The sequence below is a fragment of the Podarcis erhardii genome (genome assembly GCF_964252035.2).
Source record: "Podarcis erhardii genome assembly, chromosome: 4".
In the NCBI taxonomy this organism is placed as follows: Eukaryota; Metazoa; Chordata; class Lepidosauria; order Squamata; family Lacertidae; genus Podarcis; species Podarcis erhardii.
This window is the reverse complement of record NC_138508.1, coordinates 15,057,419-15,082,310: the sequence shown is the minus strand read 5'-3', so window position 1 is coordinate 15,082,310 and position 24,892 is coordinate 15,057,419. Positions and strand designations below refer to the sequence as shown.

General features: G+C 41.1%; 1 protein-coding gene across 1 annotated transcript in view; it reads right to left on the bottom strand.

Moving 5' to 3' along the window:
- TMEM135 (transmembrane protein 135) overlaps nucleotides 1–24,892 on the bottom strand; it is a 169,191-nt gene that overhangs the window by 105,321 nt on the left and 38,978 nt on the right. The window contains exon 5 of the mRNA XM_081860536.1: nucleotides 1,490–1,555. Coding sequence (XP_081716662.1) covers nucleotides 1,490–1,555 — 66 coding nt within the window. The remainder of the gene's footprint in view (nucleotides 1–1,489; nucleotides 1,556–24,892) is intronic.

Genomic DNA, 24,892 nt, shown 5'->3' with positions numbered 1-24,892 from the left:
AGCATCACCCTTTAAACAACTGTTCATTCACCTAAAGGCAATCACGAGCCCTTTATATGCTTGTGTGACTATGTTCATATTGGTATTCCTTATAAAGGCCAAAATATATGGCATTTCATGGTGTACTCTTCCCCATTAATTCATACACTATATCTTGTGAACTCTGTTCCATCTAAAATACATACACACTTCAATAAGCAGCAAGCCAACTCACACATATATTCCAGCTTTGCAATGTGTCAATTGACAAAGAGTTTTTGAAGAACCCCCGGACAACAGACTGCAGGATGGTTTACCTGTTCCATTGGTAAAGCCTTTTTTACTGAAGGTGCAAATTCTGGTTACAGTGAGTCATCTTTGATTGGTGATTGTATCCCCTGCTGTGGTTGAAGCTTGGTGGGCATTGCCTTTGAATTGTTATATGGTAGCCTGGTGGGCATGTGCATTTGTACTCAGGGAAAACTGAGTTGAACCCTTCTTTTCAAAGTCTCAATTTCTGCTCTCGCTTACACAGTCTGTAGAACCCTGCTAGTTGCTGTATTCTGATTGATGTTCTAGTGCTCAAAGATCAATAAAACTGATGAAGTGAAGGATACAAATTGAACAAATAAATAAATACAATATAAAGGAACAAATCTTGCTGAAACTGAACATAACACATGTTCATCAAAATTGCTCATAACCTCTCCATTACTGTGAATTACATTCTCTTAGGTCCACTGCAGATGGAATACTGGTCAAGAGACCAGGAGCACCTCCCTTCTCCCACTTGAATTCCCCTACCTTTTCACTATGAGAGGGTTCGCCATGATTACTATGGCGCAGCTACAACTTTGTATTATGGTCACCATGAAGCAGGGATGACCAAAACCTGCTATCAGCTTCAAATTGCAGTTACAATTTTCAAGAAAAAGTTCTGCCTTCTTAATTGTGCGTAAAAGCTTTTACTTTACGTCTTTGGTAACAATCACCACTAAGTTCAACAATGAAACAGGGTCATGCCACAAATATTGCCCGTTGTACAAGTGGGATCTGGGAGGGAGGTGAAGTTGCAGTTGGAGGGTCCCTATTCACTGTTCCAAGAATCCACATCTTATTTCAATATACTCCATTTCCTCTCCCCTTTTCCCATCTCCTGCATCACTCTCAACATTCAACATTCTATGGCAACTGAGCATGCTCAGTCCTCACCGGACAGTGCGGGGAGTGTGCCTCATTAGGTTTCTTTTCTTCTAAAGATTTATTGTAGTTCTCCTTAGCCTGCCACCTACCTGCCTTCCTGTGTATGATGGAGGGGTCCTGCTCTTTTGACAACATAAGAATTGCATCTCCCCCGCCCTGAACAGAAAATAATGATGATCTACATACAGAATTATCAATTTCTAAATCACCATCATCATCATCATCTTTCAACAACTTTTTTGCCCAAGATGGCACCAAGTTCAGTTCTAAGACTATAAACAGCAGGAGAAAACAAACATAGTCTTACCTCTCCGTGTCTTAAAGGAGTAATTGTTCCTCTTGACACCCCCATGCGAAATAGTGTTTCGGTGGCCTGCGTACCAAAAAGGAAAGTTATTTCAAAAAGCAGTCAAATCTGGAATCCTTTTTTCAAATATCCGCAAAAATAAAACCATACTTAGATGGCAATCCTACACACACTAGCTTAAGAGGTAAGTTCCACTGAAGTCAATGGGACTTACTTCCAAGTCAACACAGAGAGGACTGCAGTTATTAAATAATTTCTGTACAGTACACTGTATTCTTTCCAGGTGGAAGTGCTAAATGAAGGAAATTTTTACACAAAGAAGTTGACACTTTGTGTGCTGATGGGAAAAAACAAACATGAACATACACATCCACACCCAATAAATAGCATTTTAAAATGTTACTTTATTACAGAAAAGTAATAACAGATATATCTCATGAAATGAAGAGATCTGTCTTCTGTGTAGCTCAGCGCAACAGCTTTTAGAGAAAGCTAATTATAAAGAAAACATAAGCCTTTTCAACAATGGTCACCCACAAAATAATGCAGGCACTGAATAATCCTCTTTTCTGACCACCAGTAGCATCGTGCAGTGATTAAAAAGATAAAACAAAGAAAGAGAAAAATAGTTGAACAAATTGCTTGCCGTTTTTATCAGTGTTTCTGACTGAATGAACTAAATGGTTGGCGTTAGAAAGACTCATCCCATTACAAGAGGAATGCCTTTTCATTCATTGTAAGGCAAGGAACATGACACAGATAGCTTTTTAAATGCACAACATACATGATGAATTGCTTTCCTAAAATCACATAGTGAGGTGAGCATGAATGCATAATACTTTTAACTGTCCCTTGCAGTTTCCACTGGTTTATAAGCATTTTATTTCCTCATACTTTTAACTTTTTGTTTCCAATGAATGCCCCCGCCTACTCGCAAACTTTTATTTATTAGCTCATTTACACCCACATAAGTCCATACCAGCTCCAATACCTACTTCTGTTTCTCCCTCTTGAAGATTAAAGGGGTGAGAACCTCATGCAACCTTTTGTGTTCTTCAGAATTGATTCCTTTCATCCATTCTTTCCACCAACATTTTAAGGATGTTTCACCCAAATAGAACATTCTGTCAAGACTGCTAAGCTCCCTTTGTTTCCATTGAAAACCAGTGGTGTGTGTGACTTTCCTTCTTCTCCCACTGGCAAGAGATCTCTTTTAATATGCTTGTACTCACACAGCTAAAATAAATTGTCAAAGCTCCTAAAAGAAAAAGAGAGGTGTTCACATCATTTGTGAATCTAGGGCCACAGATTCCTTGATAGGATCACCCCTCACATGCGTTGAGTGCAGCTAAGAAGATTAGAACTAGATTTCCTACTTAAACTGGATGGAAAAGTCTAACATGCACAAAAGCTTCAAGAACAGGGGCAGCAGCAGCAGCAGCTGACTATTTAAAGGGTTATGTAATTAGCCAATACAAAGAGCAAGACTGGGAAGTATAAGAAGATGTCATGTTAACATAAAACCCCCGTGGCTGCAGCAAAAATGTTAAGTGAGTTAATAAAGTCCACCCTTATAAAATTCACTTTATGAAAAATTATTTTAATTTTTAAAAATATTAAAAACCTCATAACATAAAGAGGGAAATTGAAAAATTTGAATTAGGGTTGAATTACCTGAATTAACACGGAAATTTAAATGCTTTGGAAATTTCATACACAACCTCAACATGCTCTGCTCAAAGTGTCTTTCAGATTTTAATAGTGCACTACTGCTGCACAGAATTAGAGCTGCAATGCACTTAAGCTCGGCTCCCATGAAAGAATCCAACAGTTTTAATATTCTACATCAGAATTTTGACTTGACCACCATACTTCCATGTTTGATAACCTCCAGATTGTATTTTTGCAATATGCTGTACATGGGGATGCCCTTGGAAGATAACTCAGAAACTTCCACTGGTCAAAAATGTAGCAGTCAGATAGCTGGCTGGGCATCTAGATCACATGTTAAAGTGAATGTATTTGCCATATAACCCGTGTTTTAAAATAGCTGCATTATTTGCCAGTTCACTTCTGGGCCCAGTCCAAAGTGATCATGTGCTTGAATAGAATCTCATGAAAAAGCGCCCTGAACTCTGAAAAAAACTACCATAGTAGGTGAGCATATGCTGTTAGTAAGCACTCCAAAAATCCAGCTTTTGCCATGGTAGCCTGCACCTGAGAAGGGATGCTTTGATTTTGGCCTAGAGAAGCAAGGGAAGAGTCTCCATTACTGTAACTGAGGCGGGTTTGCGTGTTCAAGAAAAGCTGAGTTATGCCGCCTCTCATCTTAAATGCACTGATTGCTTTCTCCTTCACTGTAAATCTCTGCCATCCCCCTGTAAAGGAAACTAAAGCATCAGATACAGATAGGTAGCCGTGTTGGTCTGCCATGGTCAAAACAAAATAAAAAAATTCCTTCCAGTAGCACCTTAAAGACCAACTGAGTTAGTTCTAGGTATGAGCTTTCGGGTATCTGAAGAAGTGTGCATGCACACGAAAGCTCATACCTAGAACTAACTCAGTTGGTCTTTAAGGTGCTACTGGAAGGAATTTTTTTATTTTGTTTTAAAGCATCAGACTCCTTGAAGTGTTATGCCAAGATATGATCACCTAAAATGTCACTCCTTTGGCTTCTCCTATCCTCCTTCCAACCAAGTTTGTTTCAATAGCTCCAGGCTTTTGCCACAAGAGCCAAAAAGACATGTTGGTCCCTTTTCCCCTGGGAAAGCAGAATAAGGATGAATTTTTAAAAGACCTTTCTCAGACATTGAGAACAAATACTTCCTGGCTGGCACCATTTCAATACTTTTAACACCTGATCATTGCCAACAAGACAGTATTTAAGAGGCTTTGTCTTTTCTCCTTACCAACAAAGGTATAAAAGAGCTATCAGCTCCCTGCACAGGGCCTTTCTTATGTACTTTCCCCCACCCCACCCTCCTTCTCCTTCCATTAGCTTTCTCTTTCTGTTGCTAAAGAGGTACAGTACCTCAAACTATAACACATCTACTAGCAGAACAAGGGCATGTATTAAATCTGCCTTCTCTCTTCCCTCTAAAGCTTCTATCCCTGCCCCCACCCTGTCTTTCCATTTTCAGCTTGCTTTATTTCCCTCATTATGCTCTTTTCTTCTTCCTGGGTTGTCTCCCCACAAAATCCCACTCTACTTTGCTCATTACACACAGGGCAAAAGCAGAGCTTTAATACTCTGCCACTGAACCCAAAGTCTCCCACTTGCATTCTTTTTAATGTTACCTTAAAAAGTGCTCAGAGCTCAAACTGCCTTCTTCCTCTAACCATTTTTTCTTACAACTCCATCATCTTCCCTATTCCTCACTCAGCAAACATTCTCCCCACTTCTCCTGTTTGGTTTTATTGCATCCTAGTTTTTCAATATGTTTTAGAATATAATCTGACTGTTTTATTCATTTTATACTTCTTAACCCCTATACTTCTTAACTTCTTCTTAACCCTTGGGGTACCAAATTATAGGTTGCATCCAGGTTTCAATGTCAAACGATCCAATCGGGGCAGGAGACAAATCAGAGTTGCATGTGAGAACTGCTGTCTTGCATGTAAACTGCACACTTCACAATGGTGAGCCTCTTCTTCTCAAAGACTCTCTTTCTACTCTAATCTGGCAGCAACCATTACAACAGGCTGTAGGAGAGGGAGAGATGGGAAGCAGGGCCATACCGTCAAGTCTGCTGAAAAACCAGCTACATTGGGTTCCTCCAGTCCCTGAAATGTTTACATAGCAACTGGTTGTTTTAAGTATTACAGTCATACCTAATGTTACGTTTGCTTCATGTTACATTCTTTCAGGTTACGTCCCGCAGCAACCCGGAAGGACCAGAAAGTGTTACTTCAAGGTTTCGCCGCTCGCGGATGTGCACAAGCACTAAATCGCACTTCGTGCATAACCACCAAATCATGCCATGCACCTGCGCAGATACGGCGCTTCAGGTTGCGCTCTTTTCATGTTGTGACAGGCCTCCGGAATGGATCCTGTTCGCAACCAGAGGTACCACTGTATTTGAAAACTGGGGCCTGAGTTTCCTCCCCCCCCCCCCTTCTCTCTCTCCATCCCTTTTTTTTTCTTTTATTTCACATATTTTAGACTGTAAACCAACAGGCAGGAATGGCCTTGCTTTAAGTGGTTTTATGCAAGCAGCTCTTCAAACCTTTTTGGCTGAATAGCAAGTTAAAAATACTTCAAATATCCTATTTACTGGAATCTAATGCTCACCCTTTTTTTGGGCCAAATTACATTACAAAAATTAAGGTGTACATTAGATTTGATGGCACATTTACATTTGCCAGCAAATACTTTTTTTGGTTTCAAGGTTCTGAAAACTGAGGGGCGCATTAGACTCAAGTAAATACGGTAAATAAAGGCATGGCATCTCAAGCTGTTATCTCGGGCCAGGAAAAAAGAGCAAGAAGCCAAAGGGGTTCACAATTAGAACTTAAATAAATCCCTTCCCAGCCTCCTGACCAAGGTCATTAGGAAGGAGAAAACGTTAGCTCCATATTAAGACACACACCAACAGCTAATGAAGAGCCGCTTTAGCAGAAGCTCCCAATAAATTTATGTTCTGCCACTAATCCGGTGCCAGTCTGGGCAAGTGTGAACCCCTCCTCCTGGATGACTATGGATTTGCAAGCCAGGAGGGGATGCAATCCCAGTTGGCGGATTACCCTCCTATTGAAAAAGGAAAGACTAGTTCTTCACATTTCAAGTACTGCCTGTCATATACCCTTTCATGTACATAGTAGCATTCCTATGGCAATTAAAGTAACTGCTTGATTATCAAATACAACAGCAAATCCACTTTGTAAAGATCAATAAAATGAGATGAATTATATTAAAAGTCCTTTCTCTGCAAAATTGAAGTGGCCTGCTGTATCAACAGACTCCTAGGTAACCTGCACCCACAAGTAGTAGATCAACACTGGATAATCCAGAGCTTTCCAAACTGTGTGTCAGCTGCAGTGTGTAGGTGTGTTGCAGGAACGCTCCCCATGCTCTTCAAGGGGCTGGAAGGCAGTTAGTTTATCCTACAGTTTGCTAGTAAAACTGAACTGCCATGTCACGAAATGATGCATGTCTAAAAAGTGTGTCACCAACATGAAAAGTTTAGAAAGCTCTGGGATAATCCATCCGCCCTTCAGATAAGTAAGGGCAAATGTACAGAAATACATTTAGGCAATGAAATGCTGTGCCAGAGGAGAAACATCAGGCTCCATCACTGCAGACCTTTAAAGGGGTCCTGAAAACTTGCTTGTTTTCTTTCGAGTTCTGTTAAACAGCATTGTAATGAGGATGCTGATTTAATAAAGTTTAGTTATAGTTATTTATCAGATCTTAGTGTTTTCGGTGGTCTAGATGCTGATTCTTATCAGTTCTTTGTTTTTAGTGTTACGTATCTATTGGGGGGTTTTCTAAGCTTACTGAATAAGAGGAACAACAACCAGTAACAACAGATGTGGACAAATACAATTTATAGAGTTTCTCCAAATTTAGAATTGTGAAATGGCTTCCACATGGAAGCTCACGGAAACTTTGGGAAACGCCAGCCCACCCCTTCCCAAGCACTGAAAAGGCATTGTGGTATCTAATCAATGGCCAACTCAATGGGGGACTGACTGGGAACATACCCAAATAGTGTATGAACGATATGATAAATGAAACTACACTTGGCACATAATGGGGCACACAAACACTTTAAAATTGCTATATATAGCCAAGATGACTCCACAGCCAGAAGCCGATTCTGGTTAAGAATGCTAGAGGAATTTGATCTTTGCAAATTCCACTATGAACTATCTGATCCCACAACTCCCAAAGAAATACAATAAAGTTACAAATTCAGAAGGAAATGTGCTTAAAATCCATAGCTAAATTCAATTTTTGTACTAGTTTCTGTCATGAGTCCCAAGTGTCCTTGAGAGGCTGGTCTTTTCAGGACAAGGGGTGGGGGGAGCTTAAGGAGATGCCCAATGGCAGCCCTGGTAAAGCCACATTACAACCCCAGGAGTCATCCGAGCTGCGAGGGGGTGGGGAGTTTGATCCCAGAGAGGAACTCAGTGGGTTGTCACCTTGCTGGGGCTTGTCCTGCCTCCCCCACTTCTATTTTGGTACCCCTTCCAAGCCGCCAGAGCCTCTGTCCTCTCCAGCCTCTGCTGATAAGCCTCCACACCCCCACGGAAGGCATCCAATGCTTTTTCTGATTCTGAGTTGGCACTGTCATCTCTTCTATCACCTAGGTAGGACATGGAGACACCAGAGCTGGCACAAACAGACAGCTCAGGCCCAGACACCAAGGCGAAGTTCCTGTTTGCTGATGCAAACCCAAATTGAATCCTGCTTGGCACACTGAAAAGCCGTGCTCACCCCTCTCCTTTATAACAAGAGCCCAAGGAGCATGTCAACTGTTGGATCAATGTCTTAGCTTGAAGACATCTGAAGGCAGTCCTGTTTAGGGAAGCTTTTAATGTTTGATGCACTACTGTATTTTAATATTTTGTTGAAAGCCGCCCAGAGTGGCTGGGGAAGCCCAGCCAGATGGTTGGGGTATAAATAATAAATAATAAATTATTATTATTATTATTATTATTATTATTATTATTATTATTATTATGGCCATGCCCTGTAGCTGTTGTGCTAATGATCCTTGCTTTGCCTTTCTACCATATAATAGTAACTTATTATTATTATTATTATTACTATTATTATTATACCCCACCCATCTGGCTGAGTTTCTCCAACCACTCTGGGTGGCTTCAGCATATCTAAATATAAAACATCAAGCGTTAAAAACCTCCAGATACAGGGCTGTCTTCAGATGTCTTCTAAAAGTTGTGTAATTCTTTATCCCCCTGACATCTGAAGGGAGGGTGTTCCAAAGAGCAGGGACCACTACCAAGAAGGCCCTCTGCCTGGTTCCCTGTAACTTCTCACGGTGAGGTGGACCTCTGTGTCCAGGCTGAACAATGGGGGTGAAGACACTCCTTCAGGAATACTGGGCCAAGGCCACTTAGGGCTTTAAAGGTCAGCACCAACACTTTGAATTGTGCTTGGAAAGGTACTGGGAGCCAATGTAGGTCTTTCAGGACCATATTGATCTGAGCAATAAAGCCTACAGTAGAAAATGATATCCGAGTCAAAGTCTGTCATCCAGCAGAAGCCAAGACAATTTCTTTGCAAAAAATTTTTTTGCAAAAATGGAAATGGAAAAGATTTATGAGTGAACACAAAAAAGTGACTCTGGGCAAAAACACACTGATTAGCCCATCCCTAGCAAAGTGGAGTGAAGCACCTACGAATTAACTTTATTAATAACTAGCCCCACTCCATGATACTATTATTTAAGATATTAAATGGGAAGAGTGAACTACAAAGCAAACATGCTTCATATGGGGATATTTGGAGTACATTGGCTATACAGACACTCTTGTAACTAACTAACTAACTAACTAACTAACTAACTAACTAACTCTCTCTCTCTCTCTCTCTCTATATATATATATATCAGAGAAAGTGTGCATTCCGTAAAACAATATAAATTGGCCCTCATAATACTCACATTGAAGCTGCTAAATGGGAGCATTTTCCAAAACAATATGCATTTTATAGGAGGCAATTTCCTTCAAAATGACAAACAATGCGAGCGCATTTGACTCAAAGCCTATCTTTCACAACTGAATAGCACATTGTTTTTTAAGAGACTAAATGTCTAACAGCACAAAAAATTGTTTCTGAGGGATGAATGGCTGTACTCTAGGGAACAGCACTGATATGGTGGCCAACCAACTGCAATGCTAAGCAGCAGGCAAGTATGTTGTAGGAACCCAATATTTTTTACATGTTCTCAAGGCAGAAGAATCCATGTATCGTGCACCAGAATCCTGTATAGACTAAAAATCGAACTTAGACAACGGCTGTGTTTGCACATCCAGGAAACCATATTTAATCGTTTACCATGAAGAAGCAGGTGGTTCCCATGCAGAGGCGTAGCTGGGGAGGGGGGAGGCGCACTGGGCGCCACACTGCGGGGCGGGGTACTTCCTGCAGGGCCTGGCCTGCAACATACCTGAGCCACGTGTCTCTCCTGGGAGTGGCTCAGTGTGCCTGCAAGCTCTACGCTGCCCAAAACGGCAGCGTGGGGCTTGTGTCCACCAGCCGCCTCTCCCTCAGCCGCCCTACAGCTGAAGGGGAAGCAGCAGCGAACTCTGTGGAGGCTCCGTGCAGCATGCCCTGTCCCAACTTGCCCCGCCCCATGGGCAACTCGCCCCGCCTCCGGGCGCAGGGCACGTGCACCACCCTGGGCAGCTGAGTGGCTAGCTACACTACTGTTCCCATGTCTTCCTTCATTATCACAAGTGGGAACAACAAACCACAACCCCTGACACACGTGTTATGAACTAACCAAGGTTCATAGTTTGCTTTACTCCAAGTAAGCCAAGCAAACCACAACCTATTATCTATCTATTTATTGAATTCATATCCCACTCTTCATCAGCCATGTGATACTAGGGCATGCCACAACTGTCAGGGAACTGCCATCAGCTCAGAGGCGAGAGGTGGAAGGGCAGTTGTGTTACAGGGAGCCTCCGAAGATCTTGCAAAGCAGTTCTTCCTCTGGCGAGGAGGCAAGCCACACCCCCAGTGGGGAAGGGGTGCAGGGATCAGAAGATGCTAGGGAGAGCCTCAACACCGAGCCTGAGCAAAGCAGAGGAGAGGGGAGGGGAGTCCCCCTTTGCCAGCGCCTGTTCTGCGCAGTAGTCCGGCGCAGAGAGGGGAGGAGAAGGTTGGAGGTCACACGGCTGTTATCCTGGGGAAGGTATAAGGACTGCCCACTCCCAGATTCTGCTAGCGACTGAGCAGACATGGACTTGCGAGGCTCTGCACTGTAAATGGTTTGTACAGTGGTACCTCGGGTTAAGTACTTAGTTCATTCCGGAGGTCCGTTCTTAACCTGAAACTGTTTTTAACCTGAAGCACCACTTTAGCTAATGGGGCCTCCCACTGCCACTGCACTGCTGGAGCACGATTTCTGTTCTCATCCTGAAGAACTATTTCTGGGTTAGCAGAGTCTGTAACCTGAAGCGTATGTAACCTGAGGTACCACTGTATAGATAATAAAGCCTGGAAAAGACAGGTTGGAGTCTTGCTTGTTTGCTCCCGAGCAACAACATCAGCACCTGACAACAACAATAAAAAATGTAACAATAAAAACTAAGGTGAAGCCAATGTTTGTTCTCCATCTCCCAATCATAGTTTGTTGGGTGTGAAACAAGACACAATTCCTGGTTTGAATATAAGGTTAAACCAGTGGACGTGGTTTCTTGCTCCAGCTTGCACTATTTTATTTTATTTTGTTTATTAGATTTATATACCGCCCTTCATCATAAGATCTCAGGGCGGTTCACATTATAAAATACAGGATAAAAACATGCAAATAAATAAAATGAAACAGCAAAACAACAACCTTCCCTTCCCACAGACACATTTAAAAGGCTGTAGAATATTAATCAGCCAAAAGCCTGGTGGAAGAGGAATATTTCCAAGTGAAATCAACAGGACGTAAAAGCACTAAATTTATGCCCAAAGAAATACAGCAATATATTTTAGCCCTATAATATGTAGGAAACAGTTGTATATTTTGCTCCAGTTCTATGTCACATCCTTTTTCCAGAGTGTTTACTCAAAGAGTAGGAGTCTCCCTCACCCAACATTCCAAGAGATTGGAAACATGGGTCACACATAGGAGTAGTACCAGATTTAAAGTGCCCCTCCTTCTGTTTCAAATCCTGGATAGTAGCCAGACCACCCAACAAATAACTCTTAACTCTACTCATCCCAACACAAAATACCGTTGAATTTAAAACAAATGATCTTGTAGCACCTTAAAGGCAAACATGTTTATTGTAGCATAAGTTTTCATGGGCCACAGCCCGATTCATGCAAGGAGTTAATAATTAAATTCAATTAAAATGTGTGCTTCTCCCCCTAGAAATGCATATTACTTCATCACAGACCAGATACAATGTGACAGCAGGCTGCAGTATTATATTTCCTCATAACATTTCAATAGCATGCCAATTATTTTGCAAGATAGCATGCCAATTATTTTGCTCATATCAGTTTTCTATCATGCACAGCATGGATTCAACCAAGAACTTGCAAACTCATGAAAACCTCTAGTTCCAGTATTCATAGCTATCAAAAAAGGTTTTAACAGCACATCTTTCACAGAGATATATGTGATTATTGTTAGAATTCAGCCCCCAAAGAACAGCTGAAGCATTTCCATGAGAGTTAAGTCAGCCATGCTACTTGAAACTTGGTAACTTGCCTGAATCCAGCAGAAACTGCCACAGATAAGTAGCCCATCAGGCCAGCCCAAACAAGTGAGATGCAGGTCTGCACCAGGAGGCAAACATCAGGAGCATCTTTCTGCATTGTATTGCACTATATTCCATACATAAATAAGCTATGGGAGCCAAAACTGCCGACCCATAAAATTATGCAATTTAAACCCAACCTTTTCCCAGATTTAACTTTCTGAAACTAACTCACAAATTTTCCTTAAACACAGATATAAGAAAATTGCATCAAAGTTATGAACAAAGATAAAGAAGATTAACAACAATTACCAATCTTTGTGTTGGAAATATCAAGAAGAGACGGACAGCTTTTCTCACCATGTGGTTGAAATGCAAGGTGTAAAAAAAAAAGAGCTTTTTAAAAATTATTTGTTACATTTATATAACATCTTTTTCTTCCAAGGAGCTCAAGGTGGTGTACATGGTTATCCTATCTGTTTCATCCTTACAACAACCTTTTGAGGCAGGTTAGGCTAAGAGATGGTGACTGGCCCAAGGTCACCTAGCCAAATGGGGATTTCAACCCTGCTTTCCCAGCTCATAGTCCAACACTCTAACCAAATTCACCTTCCATTATTTTTACTAAACTATGTGAAAACAAGGGACGCGGGTGGCGCTGTGGGTTAAACCACAGAGCCTAGGGCTTGCTGATCAGAAGGTTGACGGTTCGAATCCCCGCAACGGGGTGAGCTCCCGTTGCTCCGTCCCAGCTCCTGCCCACCTAGCAGTTCGAAAGCACGTCAAAGTGCAAGTAGATAAATAGGTACTGCTCCAGCGGGAAGGTAAACGGCGTTTCCGTGCGCTGCTCTGGTTCGCCAGAAGCAGCTTAGTCATGCGGGCCACATGACCCAGAAGCTGTACGTAGGCTCCCTCGGCCAATAAAGCGAGATGAGCGTCGCAACCCCAGAGTCGGTCACGACTGGACCTAATGGTCAGGGGTCCCTTTACCCTTTACTATGTGAAAACAAAGTTAGATCTGAAGAAGGAAAACAGGTTTCTACATGGTTGCTGGAGCCAGAATTTAGGGTTTTGAGGTTATGGTCTGACAATTTATCTAAGGTATCAAGAAGGAAGACAGAGTCAAGGTAACTTTTTGTTACAGAAAAATGTATGCTATGACAATAATAAAGTGGAAATGGGGGGGGGATCTGAATAGAGGAATTCCTGATCCAGCTAGAGTAATACTGATTTTATATAAGCATTCTTCTGTATTTTTTAAAATAAAATGGCAGGGTAAAAATGAATAAATAATATACAGGAGCTGGAAAATGTGAACCAAGGAGCTATGTCCTATGCATACAGTAACTTTGCAGTAAAGGTAAAGGACTCCTGACAGTTAAGTCCAGTCGCGAATGACCCTGGGGTTCCAGCGGTTGTCCGAAGACAGTTTTTCTGGGTCATGTGGCCAGCATGACTAAGCCACTTCTGGTGAAACCAGAGCAGCGCACAGAAATGCCATTTACCTTCCCGCCGGAGTGGTACGTATTTATCTACTTGCACTTTTTGGGGTGCTTTCGAACTGCTAGGTTGGCAGGAGCAGGGACTGAGCAACGGGAGCTCACCCCATTGTGGGGATTTGAACCGCCGACCTTCTGATCAGCAAGCCCAAGAGGCTCAGTGGTTTTTAGACCACAGCGCCACCCGCGTCCCAGCTTTGCAGTAGAGCACAGCATGTACTCATTCACAAATTCTGGTGCTCCATCATAGCTTGAGAGTTAAAACTAGTGATCAATATACCAGACAACAGGATTCCCAAGCAGAGGAAGTTTATAGAACGTCTCCAAGATGTTACAGGTCAAAAAGGGCCTCAGATGTACGGCTGACTTTGTCGTTTCAACATGAGGAACAAGCTAAGTTTCTGAAGTGACTTGTCAGCACCAGGGGCTAACACTCATGAATAATAGTTCCTGAGCCACAACCTGCCTTAGAGGGATGAATATCTTGCTGTGCAAACTGTTAAGACAGGGCACATGCTGGTTTGCTTGCATTAACATAATGCAACAGAAACGTTTCTTGCTCACAAAGCTACACTGAGAAATATTAGATTTACGAACAAGATGAGGGCGACTTGGAATACAGATTTGTACAGATCCTGTTGAGAAAATGTAAGGTGGGACAACAAACTTGCTATAAGGTTCAAAAGATTTATGTTTGATATATTTCACAATCATAAGAGTTTCAATTTGTAAAAATTACGCTACCTTTTACATTTCCCCAAAGGCCAAAACAGGTTTATGTGTGCAATAGTTATAAAAGGAAGACGTCACCATCCCTATACTAGTTGTTTTTCATGTATATTGATTGAGTCCAATGATTTATACATATTTTAGGAAAGTGGAAAATGCATCGTGTCCTGGCTGCCAGTGATTTATCACAAGCCCTTGGTAAACAATAAATATTACCAATTGCATCTAATTTGGGTGACAAAGCTTTTTTGTTCCAATACACATATGTCATGCAATCCCTCTGAACTAATCAGAAACAGAACAAGACTTAACCTATTTCACATTTCTTGACGTTACCCCTGCCTCCTGTCTAGACAGATGGCTAATTAGAACGGAATCATTTCTTACGGAGGATACACGTAATATGATACAGAACTAGTTGGTGCAATATTTACTTTTGGAGTATAGTCAAAGTGAACCAAAGACCTATAATTAATTGGATAGGAACAGTTAAAAGTTCAGGCATATACTATAAAGGTGATATTTTCATTTTAAAAATTGAACATTTTCCCTAGAAAGTGCATTGGTTATGTAAAGGAAGGCAAGGAATAACGGACTTTGAAGACTGACTTCTTTATTTTCTTACATAAGTTATATCCTCCACCTTCGACATAAATTTTGCTGCCAAGCCGTAAAAAACAAAAGCATCATTTAATAATAACTAATATAAAGCATACAAACTAAATCAGTAAATTAAAACAATTGAAAGCGGAAACAACCCATTCAAATAAACAGTAAAATTAAACGGCTCTATTTTTTTTATTTTAAAAAAACCACTTAATTTAACAGTTTTTTAAAGGCTGGGAAAACAGATATTTTTGTCTAATGTCTACATAATAGTAATGAGGCCCCAAGACAGGCTTCTTTAAGAAGGGCAATACAAAAGCAAGGAGCCACAACAGAAAAGGCCAGCCACAACACTTCACACAGAAGGAGAACTCAGAGAAAGTTGACTGATATGGAAGGCGGCCCAAAAGCACCTGTATGTTGTCAGGATTGAGTTTCAATTTATTGACTCTCATCCAGTCTGATATTGCTCCCAAACACCAATTTCAGTGTCACCTGAAAGACAAACCTGGAAATGTAATCAGCATATTGGTGACATATTTGTCTACATCCTGCAAAGGTTTTAAATTTAGTAGACATTTTGATACAGCTGAAAGTACATCACAAGCCACTGATGAAGACAATTTTCATAGGACAGAAGAACGGTTGTAAGGGTAGATTAAGCAAAGCTTGATCCACCCTTATAACTTTTTGACTAAGCTTTGGGACAACCTTTGAGGAAAGTGCTAAACAAATTAAATGCAAGTTGCAAGATTGTGCCAGCAGAGACTCTTGGTCACACAAACCCTTAGTATGCAGCTCTTATGCTTAGAGCTTCTGGTTATCATAAAGTTTTGCCAAGTCTGAAACAAAAATGAGGAATAGCCTTTCAATTTCCCCCTTTCACTTAAAAAGCCATGATATGAAGGATTCGTGGAAAATAAGAGTTTTGGTCTGGCAACAATAAGAGTGGCCCTGCCAAAATCAGCCTGCTGAAATGAATATATTGTTATTCAAAGTACCCTAGCATTACTTGACACAGGCTCAGATAGAGGGGGGGAAGCATGGCTGATAAGAGCTTGCTCCCATTCCAACTATGAGAAAGAGAAGGGGGAAGAAGACATCACAACACAGCTTAAGGCAGCAGAATCCAAGGAACGTAATGTTCAGTGGAAGGGCTGTGCTATTCATAAAACACCACAAGTCTGCTCTGATTACCTTCAACACAAACACACACAAACAAATTGTCCAGAGATGCTGTATCAAGGAAGATGTTAGGGGACATTCAGCACAGAAACATGTGTGTACACCTTTAAGAAGTTTCTGGGATTAATTGGCTGCAGCTGGCCATTGCTATAAAGGAAAAAAGCTGCGTTTTGTAGCCTGCCTGCAGGAATAACACCCACCAGAGTTTGTGTTTATTATTTAGTAATAAAGTCTTCGTTTTAGTTTGGGTTTTTACACCTATGTCTCCTAGAGTCACTCTGTCCTCTGCCACTGGCTGGAAATCCCCCTCCAACAGAAGAGCAACTTTGAGAATCAGGGCATCTCAAAAAGTATTCTGACTCCAGAACATGCTTTTTTGCCTCTGAATTACCCAATATTGGATCAATCCTTCTTTAAAGTATTTTGAAGACAACCATGGTTAAACCTTCTATTGCACACACACCAGGCACTCATTGCCAAACCAAAAATAAACTTAAAGGCACGGCCAAAAGCTTTAAAGCAGAAAGTCTATACTACTCCCTACAAAATGGTGGTGTCACTGCAATGCAAAGACAAATCCTTATTAGATTCCAGAGGCTGCAGTCTCTGAGGCTGGCGCCCATGGAGCTAGTAATTCAGGAATGAATGAATCCCTCAGTGTGCTTTACAGCAATTAAAAAATGTATATTTCATAAACTGGCACTCCTGTCGCTTCATTTGTGCTAATTGACCACAATGCAAAGCATTATCCCGATATACCAAACTACAAGTTTTAACAGCCTTATAAACAGGGCACCAGGACAGAATTCTTTGTGTGATTAGGGGCAAAAAAGGGAGCAGATTAATTTGTCACTAGCTAAAAAAGAGCAGGGCTGGAAACAATCCAACACTTCTCAGTAAGTGTTGTTTTACTAGCACAGTGCTGTTGTTAAGTAGACTGTAAATGAACTTCTAGCCTGCATAGATGAATACTGTGAAACAATCACATCACTGTTTTTATAAAATGTTTAAGGTGTTTCAGTACTACCCCCATCTCCCTCTAACACTGTTTCCTACACCAGCTTCCTTCAGTGACAGACTTTTATTTGGGCCATAAATCACTTAAAATTCAACTTGGTACCCAGACACATAGCTGAAACTCTACTGGCAAAATGCGGTCTTATAGTAGTCTAAGTCACAGCTCCAACAATCCGTATGTCCCTACCACCTACCAATAATTCTGGAGCAAAAATAAATTTCCACCAGTACTTGAATCCTAGCTATATAGGAGGCATTTTCAAACACAAAAATGTCCATTTTGGAAAAACAGCATATTCTGAACATAGATTCCTCCTTTAAGAGGACTGACCATGTTTTTTTAACTTAAAAAAGGGTGCTGTTTATTAAGATTTATATCCTACTACTCAAGAATTTGCCAGGGCAACTCACAACAACATATTTAAGAGAGAGAAATACATAAACGTAAGTTGAAAATATCAAATCTATTAAAGTACAATTGTTATCATTAAATAGATAAATTGAAGCTTAAAAGCCTAAAAAATACAAAACTGTTTGCCTAGCAAAAGTCATTAGAGTGGATACTAGGTAAGTCTCTTAGAGGAGTGTGTTGCAAAGCTGGGATGCCACCTTTCCCTGGTAACCACCAGCCACACATCTGAGACTGGGAGAACTCAGAGAGGGGCTGATGATCTAAATACAGGCAGACACCTTCGGAAACAGGATCTTCTTTATGTACCCTGGCCCCAAGCTATAAAGGGCTTTAAAAGTTCAAGACCACTCTGAATTGGGCTGAGAAACAGACCTGAAACCAAATGAATTGATGTAGGATGCTAATAACCAGTCTCAATTAGCAGGTGAGCAGTCATTTTGTGAAACAAGTACAGTTTCAGAACCATCTTCAAACAGGTAACTTGGAGATTACCAAAGCATGGATGTGCCAGCCTTCTCTGTCTAGGTGGGAACCCAAATGGAATGCAATCTAAGTTGGCAAAAAGGCCGTTCTACTTTTGCTAATAATATGCACTTATATAATTCGGGAGTAAAACCCATCTAGAAAAAAAGGCAGTATGAGGAACATTTTAATACCGGTATTTCTCAGTCTTTATTCAAGGCTGCAATGAAAAGGCTGTGTAAGAACAAAGAGCTAATAGAAAGTCAATCACAATGAAAATTAGGAAGACTAGTAAAAAGGAATTCAAATAGGTAGCCATGTTGGTCTGATGCAGTTGAAATAAATAAATAAATAAAAATTGTCCGGTAGCACCTTAAAGCTTATACCCAGAATACACAACAAATTCCTTCCAGTAGCACCTTAAAGACCAACTAAGTCAGTTCTTGGTATGAGCTTTCGTGTGCATGCACACTTCTTCAGATACACTGTGTATCTGAAGAAGTGTGCATGCACACGAAAGCTCATACCAAGAACTGACTTAGTTGGTCTTTAAGGTGCTACTGGAAGGAATTTGTTTTGTTTTGACTATGGCAGACCAACACGGCTACCTATCTGTACCCAGAATACACGAAAGCTTATACCCAGAACAAACTTAACTGGTCTCTAAGGTTCTATTAGACACATTTTTTTATTTAGTAAAAAGGAAGGTGCAATCATTTCTTTATCCCAACTGATAATGCTGCAAACACAAAGGTCTACACAACTGTCTTTGAATACTAACCCGTTTCTGATTCGATATGACTATATCACATTAAGTTTAAATACCCTTTGGGTATTTGGGTGGAATCCTAATTTTAATTTTTAAAAAATCTGTTTAAGTTATCCTCTCATTGTTACTTAGTTATTTTGTTATGGGTGAATACTTAAGGTTACATACAGGATGTGTGCCTTACTTGAGTACAGTGTTACCTCAGGTTACAAACACTTTGAGTTACAGACTCCGCTAACCCAGAGGTAGTACCTCGGGTTAAGAACTTTATCTCAGGATGAGAACAGAAATCGTGCGCCGGCAGCACGGCAGCAGCGGGAGGCCCCATCAGCTAAAGTGGTACCTCAGGTTAAGAACGGACCTCCAGAATGAATTAAGTTCTTAACCTGAGGTACCACTGTATTTAGCCCCTTCGCAAGCATTTAATCAGTCTTGGCATCTTTGTGACCCAGCAGCACTTATTAGTTGTAAAACCTTAGCAATAGGATAAATAATAGGATAGGATAAATAAATAATTACTGCAAAGCAGTAAGTACAAGTGTTTTGTTGTCAAAGTGCTGCCTGGTGAACCAACTAGCAGGATTACCACTACCAAAATCTTTAAAGACAGGCATTAATGGTTGACAACTTCATCCCCATTCAGGCAGCTCAAATTAAATATGGCCAGGAATACCAGTCAAAACAATTTCAGTTTTCAAATATCTGGAACCAATTAGCTGAGGGGGAAAGTTTCCAAAGGGCCACCCATTAATAAACACAAAATAATTTGCGTCTGCTGTCTTGTTTGTGATAATTTTTTTATTGCTACCTCAGTTTCAGATGTCACAGTAATTACTTCCACATTCTGATTAAAACACGAATTGAAGCCACATGTTAAAAGCCTCTCTCTCTCTCTCTCTCTCGTCAAAAACAGAAGGAATAAGCTCGGTTTTTAAAGTTATTGAAACACTGACAGCTAAAAAGAGTGCTGCCTCATTTCTGAACAACAACTGGACTCCTAAGTTTCACTGCCCTGAAGCAATAAACCATTGTAATAGCTCCTAATTGAATCCCTTCAAAAGAAAATTAGTTAACCCTTCGATGAAAAAGTAACTAGGCTCTCTCAAAGATTTACAGTAATTAGAAGATTAAGAGGTATATTAAAGGCAGGCAGTACCACTGTGACAGAGAAACGAAAAAATTCCCTCTTCCATTATGTATTTATTTTGATTTATAATCTCTCATTCCAAAAGTTTAGGATGGCATCATTTAAACCCAGTATTAGTTAGGAATGCAGAAACAAAACATCTAACTATATAGTTTTAGATACATAGCTCTTTTTTCGTTGTAAGCTTTCTTTTCTTACATACGCACAAAGACACATGCACAAACGCAAGTCTCTCTGTGCAGGAGTGAGAGGTAACTAGGCACAAACACAGACACATGCTTATATAAATTAATGTATATTGCAAGAGAAGCCAGTCCCAAATATTTTAGGCACACTTTTATCAGATGGCTTTCCTCTCTTTCCAGCAAGAAAGCTAATCCTTCAAATTATGACAGCTGGAAAGGAGCCAGTCCCAGAATGACTATGGTAGTTATATGCTAGTCTCCCCACTCCCTAAAAAGTTCTACTTCCAGCCTGCTTTTATTTATTTAATTTTTTTTAAAGTATCCCATTTTTTAGGGCAATGTGCTCCCCCAAGGGGGGGGGCATACAAATCATAACAGGATATAAACACAGCAATTTATAACAGGATGGGAAGCCTATGTCGTTTCAGATATTGTTGGACTACTATTTCCATCATCTCCAATCTTTGACCATGCTGGTTGGGGCTGACAGGAACTGGAATCCAACACCTGGAGAGCTGGTTTCCCACCCATGGTTTAAAAACATCAGTCAACCCCCTTAAAATAGGCTGCAAAGGCACAACTAAGCAGCAGAGAGAGAGAGAACAGCAAGAAGGCAACACTAATGCAAGAAAAAAATTAAACTAGAAGCTGTGAGACTTCCTGGGTAATTGCATTCCAAAGGTATGGGGCCACCACTATAGAGACCCCGTCTCTAGTATCCATCTACCTGTCTCTTAATGACAGACCAGAAAGCAGGGCCTGCAAGGCTGACCGTAAAGCTTGGGCAGGCATAGGTAGCCATTCAGGTAACATGGTCCCCAACTATTTAATTAACATTCCCCACTTAAAAAAAAAAAAAAACGGATGAAGTACTTATAGATTTAACTATTGAGAAGCATAGTATGTATGTATGTATGTATGTATGTATGTATGTATTTATTTATTTATTTCGTTTGTATCCAGTGTTTCTTCCAAGGAGCTGTAAAATGGGATATAGTAGGCTAAGAGAGATGCTCATTGACCAAGTTCATGGCTATGAAAGGATTTGAAACGGGATCTCCCCCATCCTAGATCAGCACTTTGACCACTGTACTACTCTGTGCCTTAGTGACCCTATTCACCTTGCATATGTGGAACAGGAGCCATTCCCATTCGATGAAGGCAATATTAGAATCCAGGTCCTTCCCTCCTTCTAGGAACCCATCCTTAGCCTGCCATGAAACATTCCCTTCCTGTGTGCTCCCTCAGAACATCTGGCCTCTTTGTAGACTGGGTAGCAAGTTGGTACGATGTTTGCCCTGAAATTTGATGGGTCGGAGTAAGGCTTTGTTAGTTATATCATGCCTGTTTTAGGTTTCCAGTTTGATAGAACTGCAGCCAGTTTTCATGGTCGAATAGGTTATCAGGATGAAACAGAAATACAGTGGTACCTCAGGTTAAGTACTTAATTCATTCCAGAGGTCCGTTCTTAACCTGAAACTGTTCTTAACCTGAAGCACCACTTTAGCTAATAGGACCTCCCCCCGCCGCCGCACAATTTCTGTTCTCATCCTGAAGCAAAGTTCTTAACCCGAGTTACTATTTCTGGGTTAGCGGAAGTCTGTAACCTGAAGCGTATGTAACCTGAAGCATATGTAACCCGAGGTACCACCGTACTGAATAGGACAAAAGAACTGTATAGACTGTGGTGCCAAGCTGCACTTTGCACCCCGTACCAAAAGCTGTTCTAAAAGCAAGAAGCCGCAGCTTCTGAACAGTTTTAGTGCAGCAATTTGGAAACGCTTGTAGTGAAGTTAGCAAGGGGGGGGGGGAATCACGTGCTCATCACAAGTAAAATTTACTAAAAACTTTCACTGGGGCACTGACATCAAAAACACACTGAACGCCAAACAGATTTCAACAGCTGACAATAATTTTATCTGGCAATTCTGACCAGAACACTTTTACTTACAAGACTCCATGACAGGGATCCAAGCATTAGTAATACAGAATGGCAATAACTTGTTCACCAATCTTATTTAAGTCATTTCATGACGGGAGCCAAAACTGGGGAAATATTTTCCAAAGTTTAAAAGGTGAGGCAACCTCAAAGTGAAAACTTGTTGACTATTCTATTATTTTAAGTTTATGGGGAACGTTTAATGCATTTGGTCTCTCACTCAATTACATTTTCCAAGAATATTTGGTGGGAGGGGAAGAGAATCCCTTTGCTGCACATGTAAGCATTACACATTTTCTCAACAAGTTGACTCGCTTTACATCAAGGATTAAAAACTGGATACTCTTTAGAAGTCTATGAAATGTAGATTCTCTTATGCAGTCATCCTACATGAAATACCATTACTCCTCTCCTGTGAGGTGATTTTGGGACGGGGTGGTCAAATACCTTCTCAAATACTTAAATCCATGTGATGCAAAGGTCACTGCAAAGATGCAAGTCAGCCAGCAACTTTGAAATAGCTCAGATAGCTTCTGTACATAAGCAAACAGAGTTCTGAACTGGCCTCTTAACTTTTCAAGTAATTCTCTTCCCTAACTTACCTAGCTGCCCAGCATACTTCCAGGGAACAAAGTTAGTTGGAACAGCTACAGGAAGCAGATTGGGCAAGATGAAAAGATCCATGTATATGACAGGTAGTTCCAGGTACAGTGGTACTTCTGGTTACGTACTTAATTCGTTCCAGAGGTCCATTCTTAACCTGAAACTGTTCTTAACCTGAAGCACCATGGGGCCTCCTGCTGCCGCTGTGCTGCCACAGCACGATTTCTGTTCTCATCCTGAAGCAAAGTTCTTAACCCGAGGTACTATTTCTGGGTTAGTGGAGTCTGTAACCTGAAGCGTATGTAACCCGAGGTACCACTGTACAGTGGAATCTCGGGATGCAAACAGGATCCGTTCCGAAGCCCCGTTCGCATCCTGAACGGAACACAAGACGTTTCGCCACTTCCGCGTATGCGCGTGACATCATTTTGAGCGTCTTCGCATGCGCGAGCGGCGAAACCCGGAAGTAACGCGCTCCGTCACTTCCGGGTTGCCGCAGAGTGCAACCCAAACACGCTCAACCTGAAGCACATTCAACCCGAGGTATGACTGTATAGATATTTTGACATTTTTTTTCCTATTTAAATCAGTAATTTTCTCTCAACAGTTTTTTTTTCCGGTTTTTTGGTTTGTTGGTTGGTTTTTGCCCCTTAACTAATCAACTTGGGGAATTTTATTTTCCTTTGGCTTTTAGCGACACCAATCCTGTCTGCAAAGTGACCTGCCTTCCATCAAGATTGACATTTACAAGCTTTCCTAGAGTGTACCTTCCTCCACTTTCTTCCATTAATCAAGACATAAGGAGCATATCACAGAGACAAGATTCCACCTCCCCCACATGCCCACTCAGGGGCTCTGTTTGTTATCTGCCTTGGTTCAAGCACACTCAAGTTCCATTTAAAACTTTCCCTCTGCCATTTCTACCAAGCACCTAGCTGCCCATTTCCCAAACCTCTGACAACTTCCCCCCTGAATTAAAGTTTAAATTATATTTCCCTCTTGAACCCAAAAGGTGCACACATCTAAGAGTTGCAATAATTTATTTATTCCATCATTCTGAGAACTTACTTGCCACCCTTTAATTAAATTATTTTCAGAGTGACTTGCAGGTAAAGTCATAAAATACAAAGCAAAATGCATATTATAACAGAGAATTGCCTATCTGAAGTTCCACTTCCATGATTGCATGCATTTAGGAGAGTAGATAGAAGCAAGAAAGCACAGACCAGCAACTTGTGCAGCCCTGCAACCTGAAGTCTCCTGTAACAGCCAGGCAATTTTGCCTTTTTCTGTATCAGCTGTGATCGGATGCTCCAACCAGATCTAATAAAGTGATATGGAAGAATCAACTGCGCCCCACAAATGCTAATTAGAACAAAATAAGCTCAGATCATGCAAAGACACAGCAGGCAGCTTCTTCTGTGGGTGAAAATAATTGGCTGAAGGAATTTTTAATTCATGTATTTCTGGCAGCTTACTAAAACATCACAACACACATTCTAGGAATTACTGCCTTAGGCTGCAAATCTCTGATTGTGTCCAAGGAATAACTGTGAAAAACCCTGTAGTGTTGTAAGTACAGTGGTACCTTGGTTCTCGAACTTAATCCGTTCCGGGAGTCCGTTCGACTCCCGGAACCGTTCGAAAACCAAGGCACAGCTTCCGATTGGCTGCAGGAGCTTCCTGCACTCAATCGGAAGCTGCGTCAGACGTTCAGCTTCCAAAAAACGTTTGCAAACCAGAACACTCACTTCCGGGTTTGCAGCGTTTGGGAGCCGATTTGTTTGACAACTGAGCCCTTCGAGAACCAAGGTACCACAGTAGTTATTTTTCAACCCAGATCCTTTTATCCGGCTGGTTCTCCTTTAGGGGCTGGAGGTAAATAGGATGGGAGCTTTGAGTCATTCTATTCAATGCATCAAAATACACCTGTATATAACGCTCCTGGCAGCATCTCCCTTCTGAAGGATCCTTGCGCTGGAGAGAGAGAGTCAGTACAAAGACTCTCTCCCCGCACATCCTTTCTGCCATTATGACACTTTTATAACAGAAAAAATGGAATACCAGAATAAGACTAGGCTGCAATTTGGAAGTTTCTGCCTTGTCTGCATTAAGCTTCAGTTTATTTGCCCCAGCCCAGCCCTATCAGTATCCATTTAGAATTTTGACTCTGAATGCAATTATTATGTAACTGCAAATGCAACTCAAATTAGATCTTCTCAATATGCATGTTCATTGGAGTTTAATTCTGAGCAATTATAGCTGCATATTTTTTCTATGCTATGCTGTGGTGACAGGCTCAAGTTCAGCCATGAAGCAGAAGAAATGTGCCAATCCTGTCATCATTTGTCATTGAGCTATGCAACCTGCTAAGGTCCTAGTCTCCTATTTGGATTAGCTGTGTGTATGTGTACATACTGCATATATCTGTTTTGTTGAATTACCAATCTCCCATATG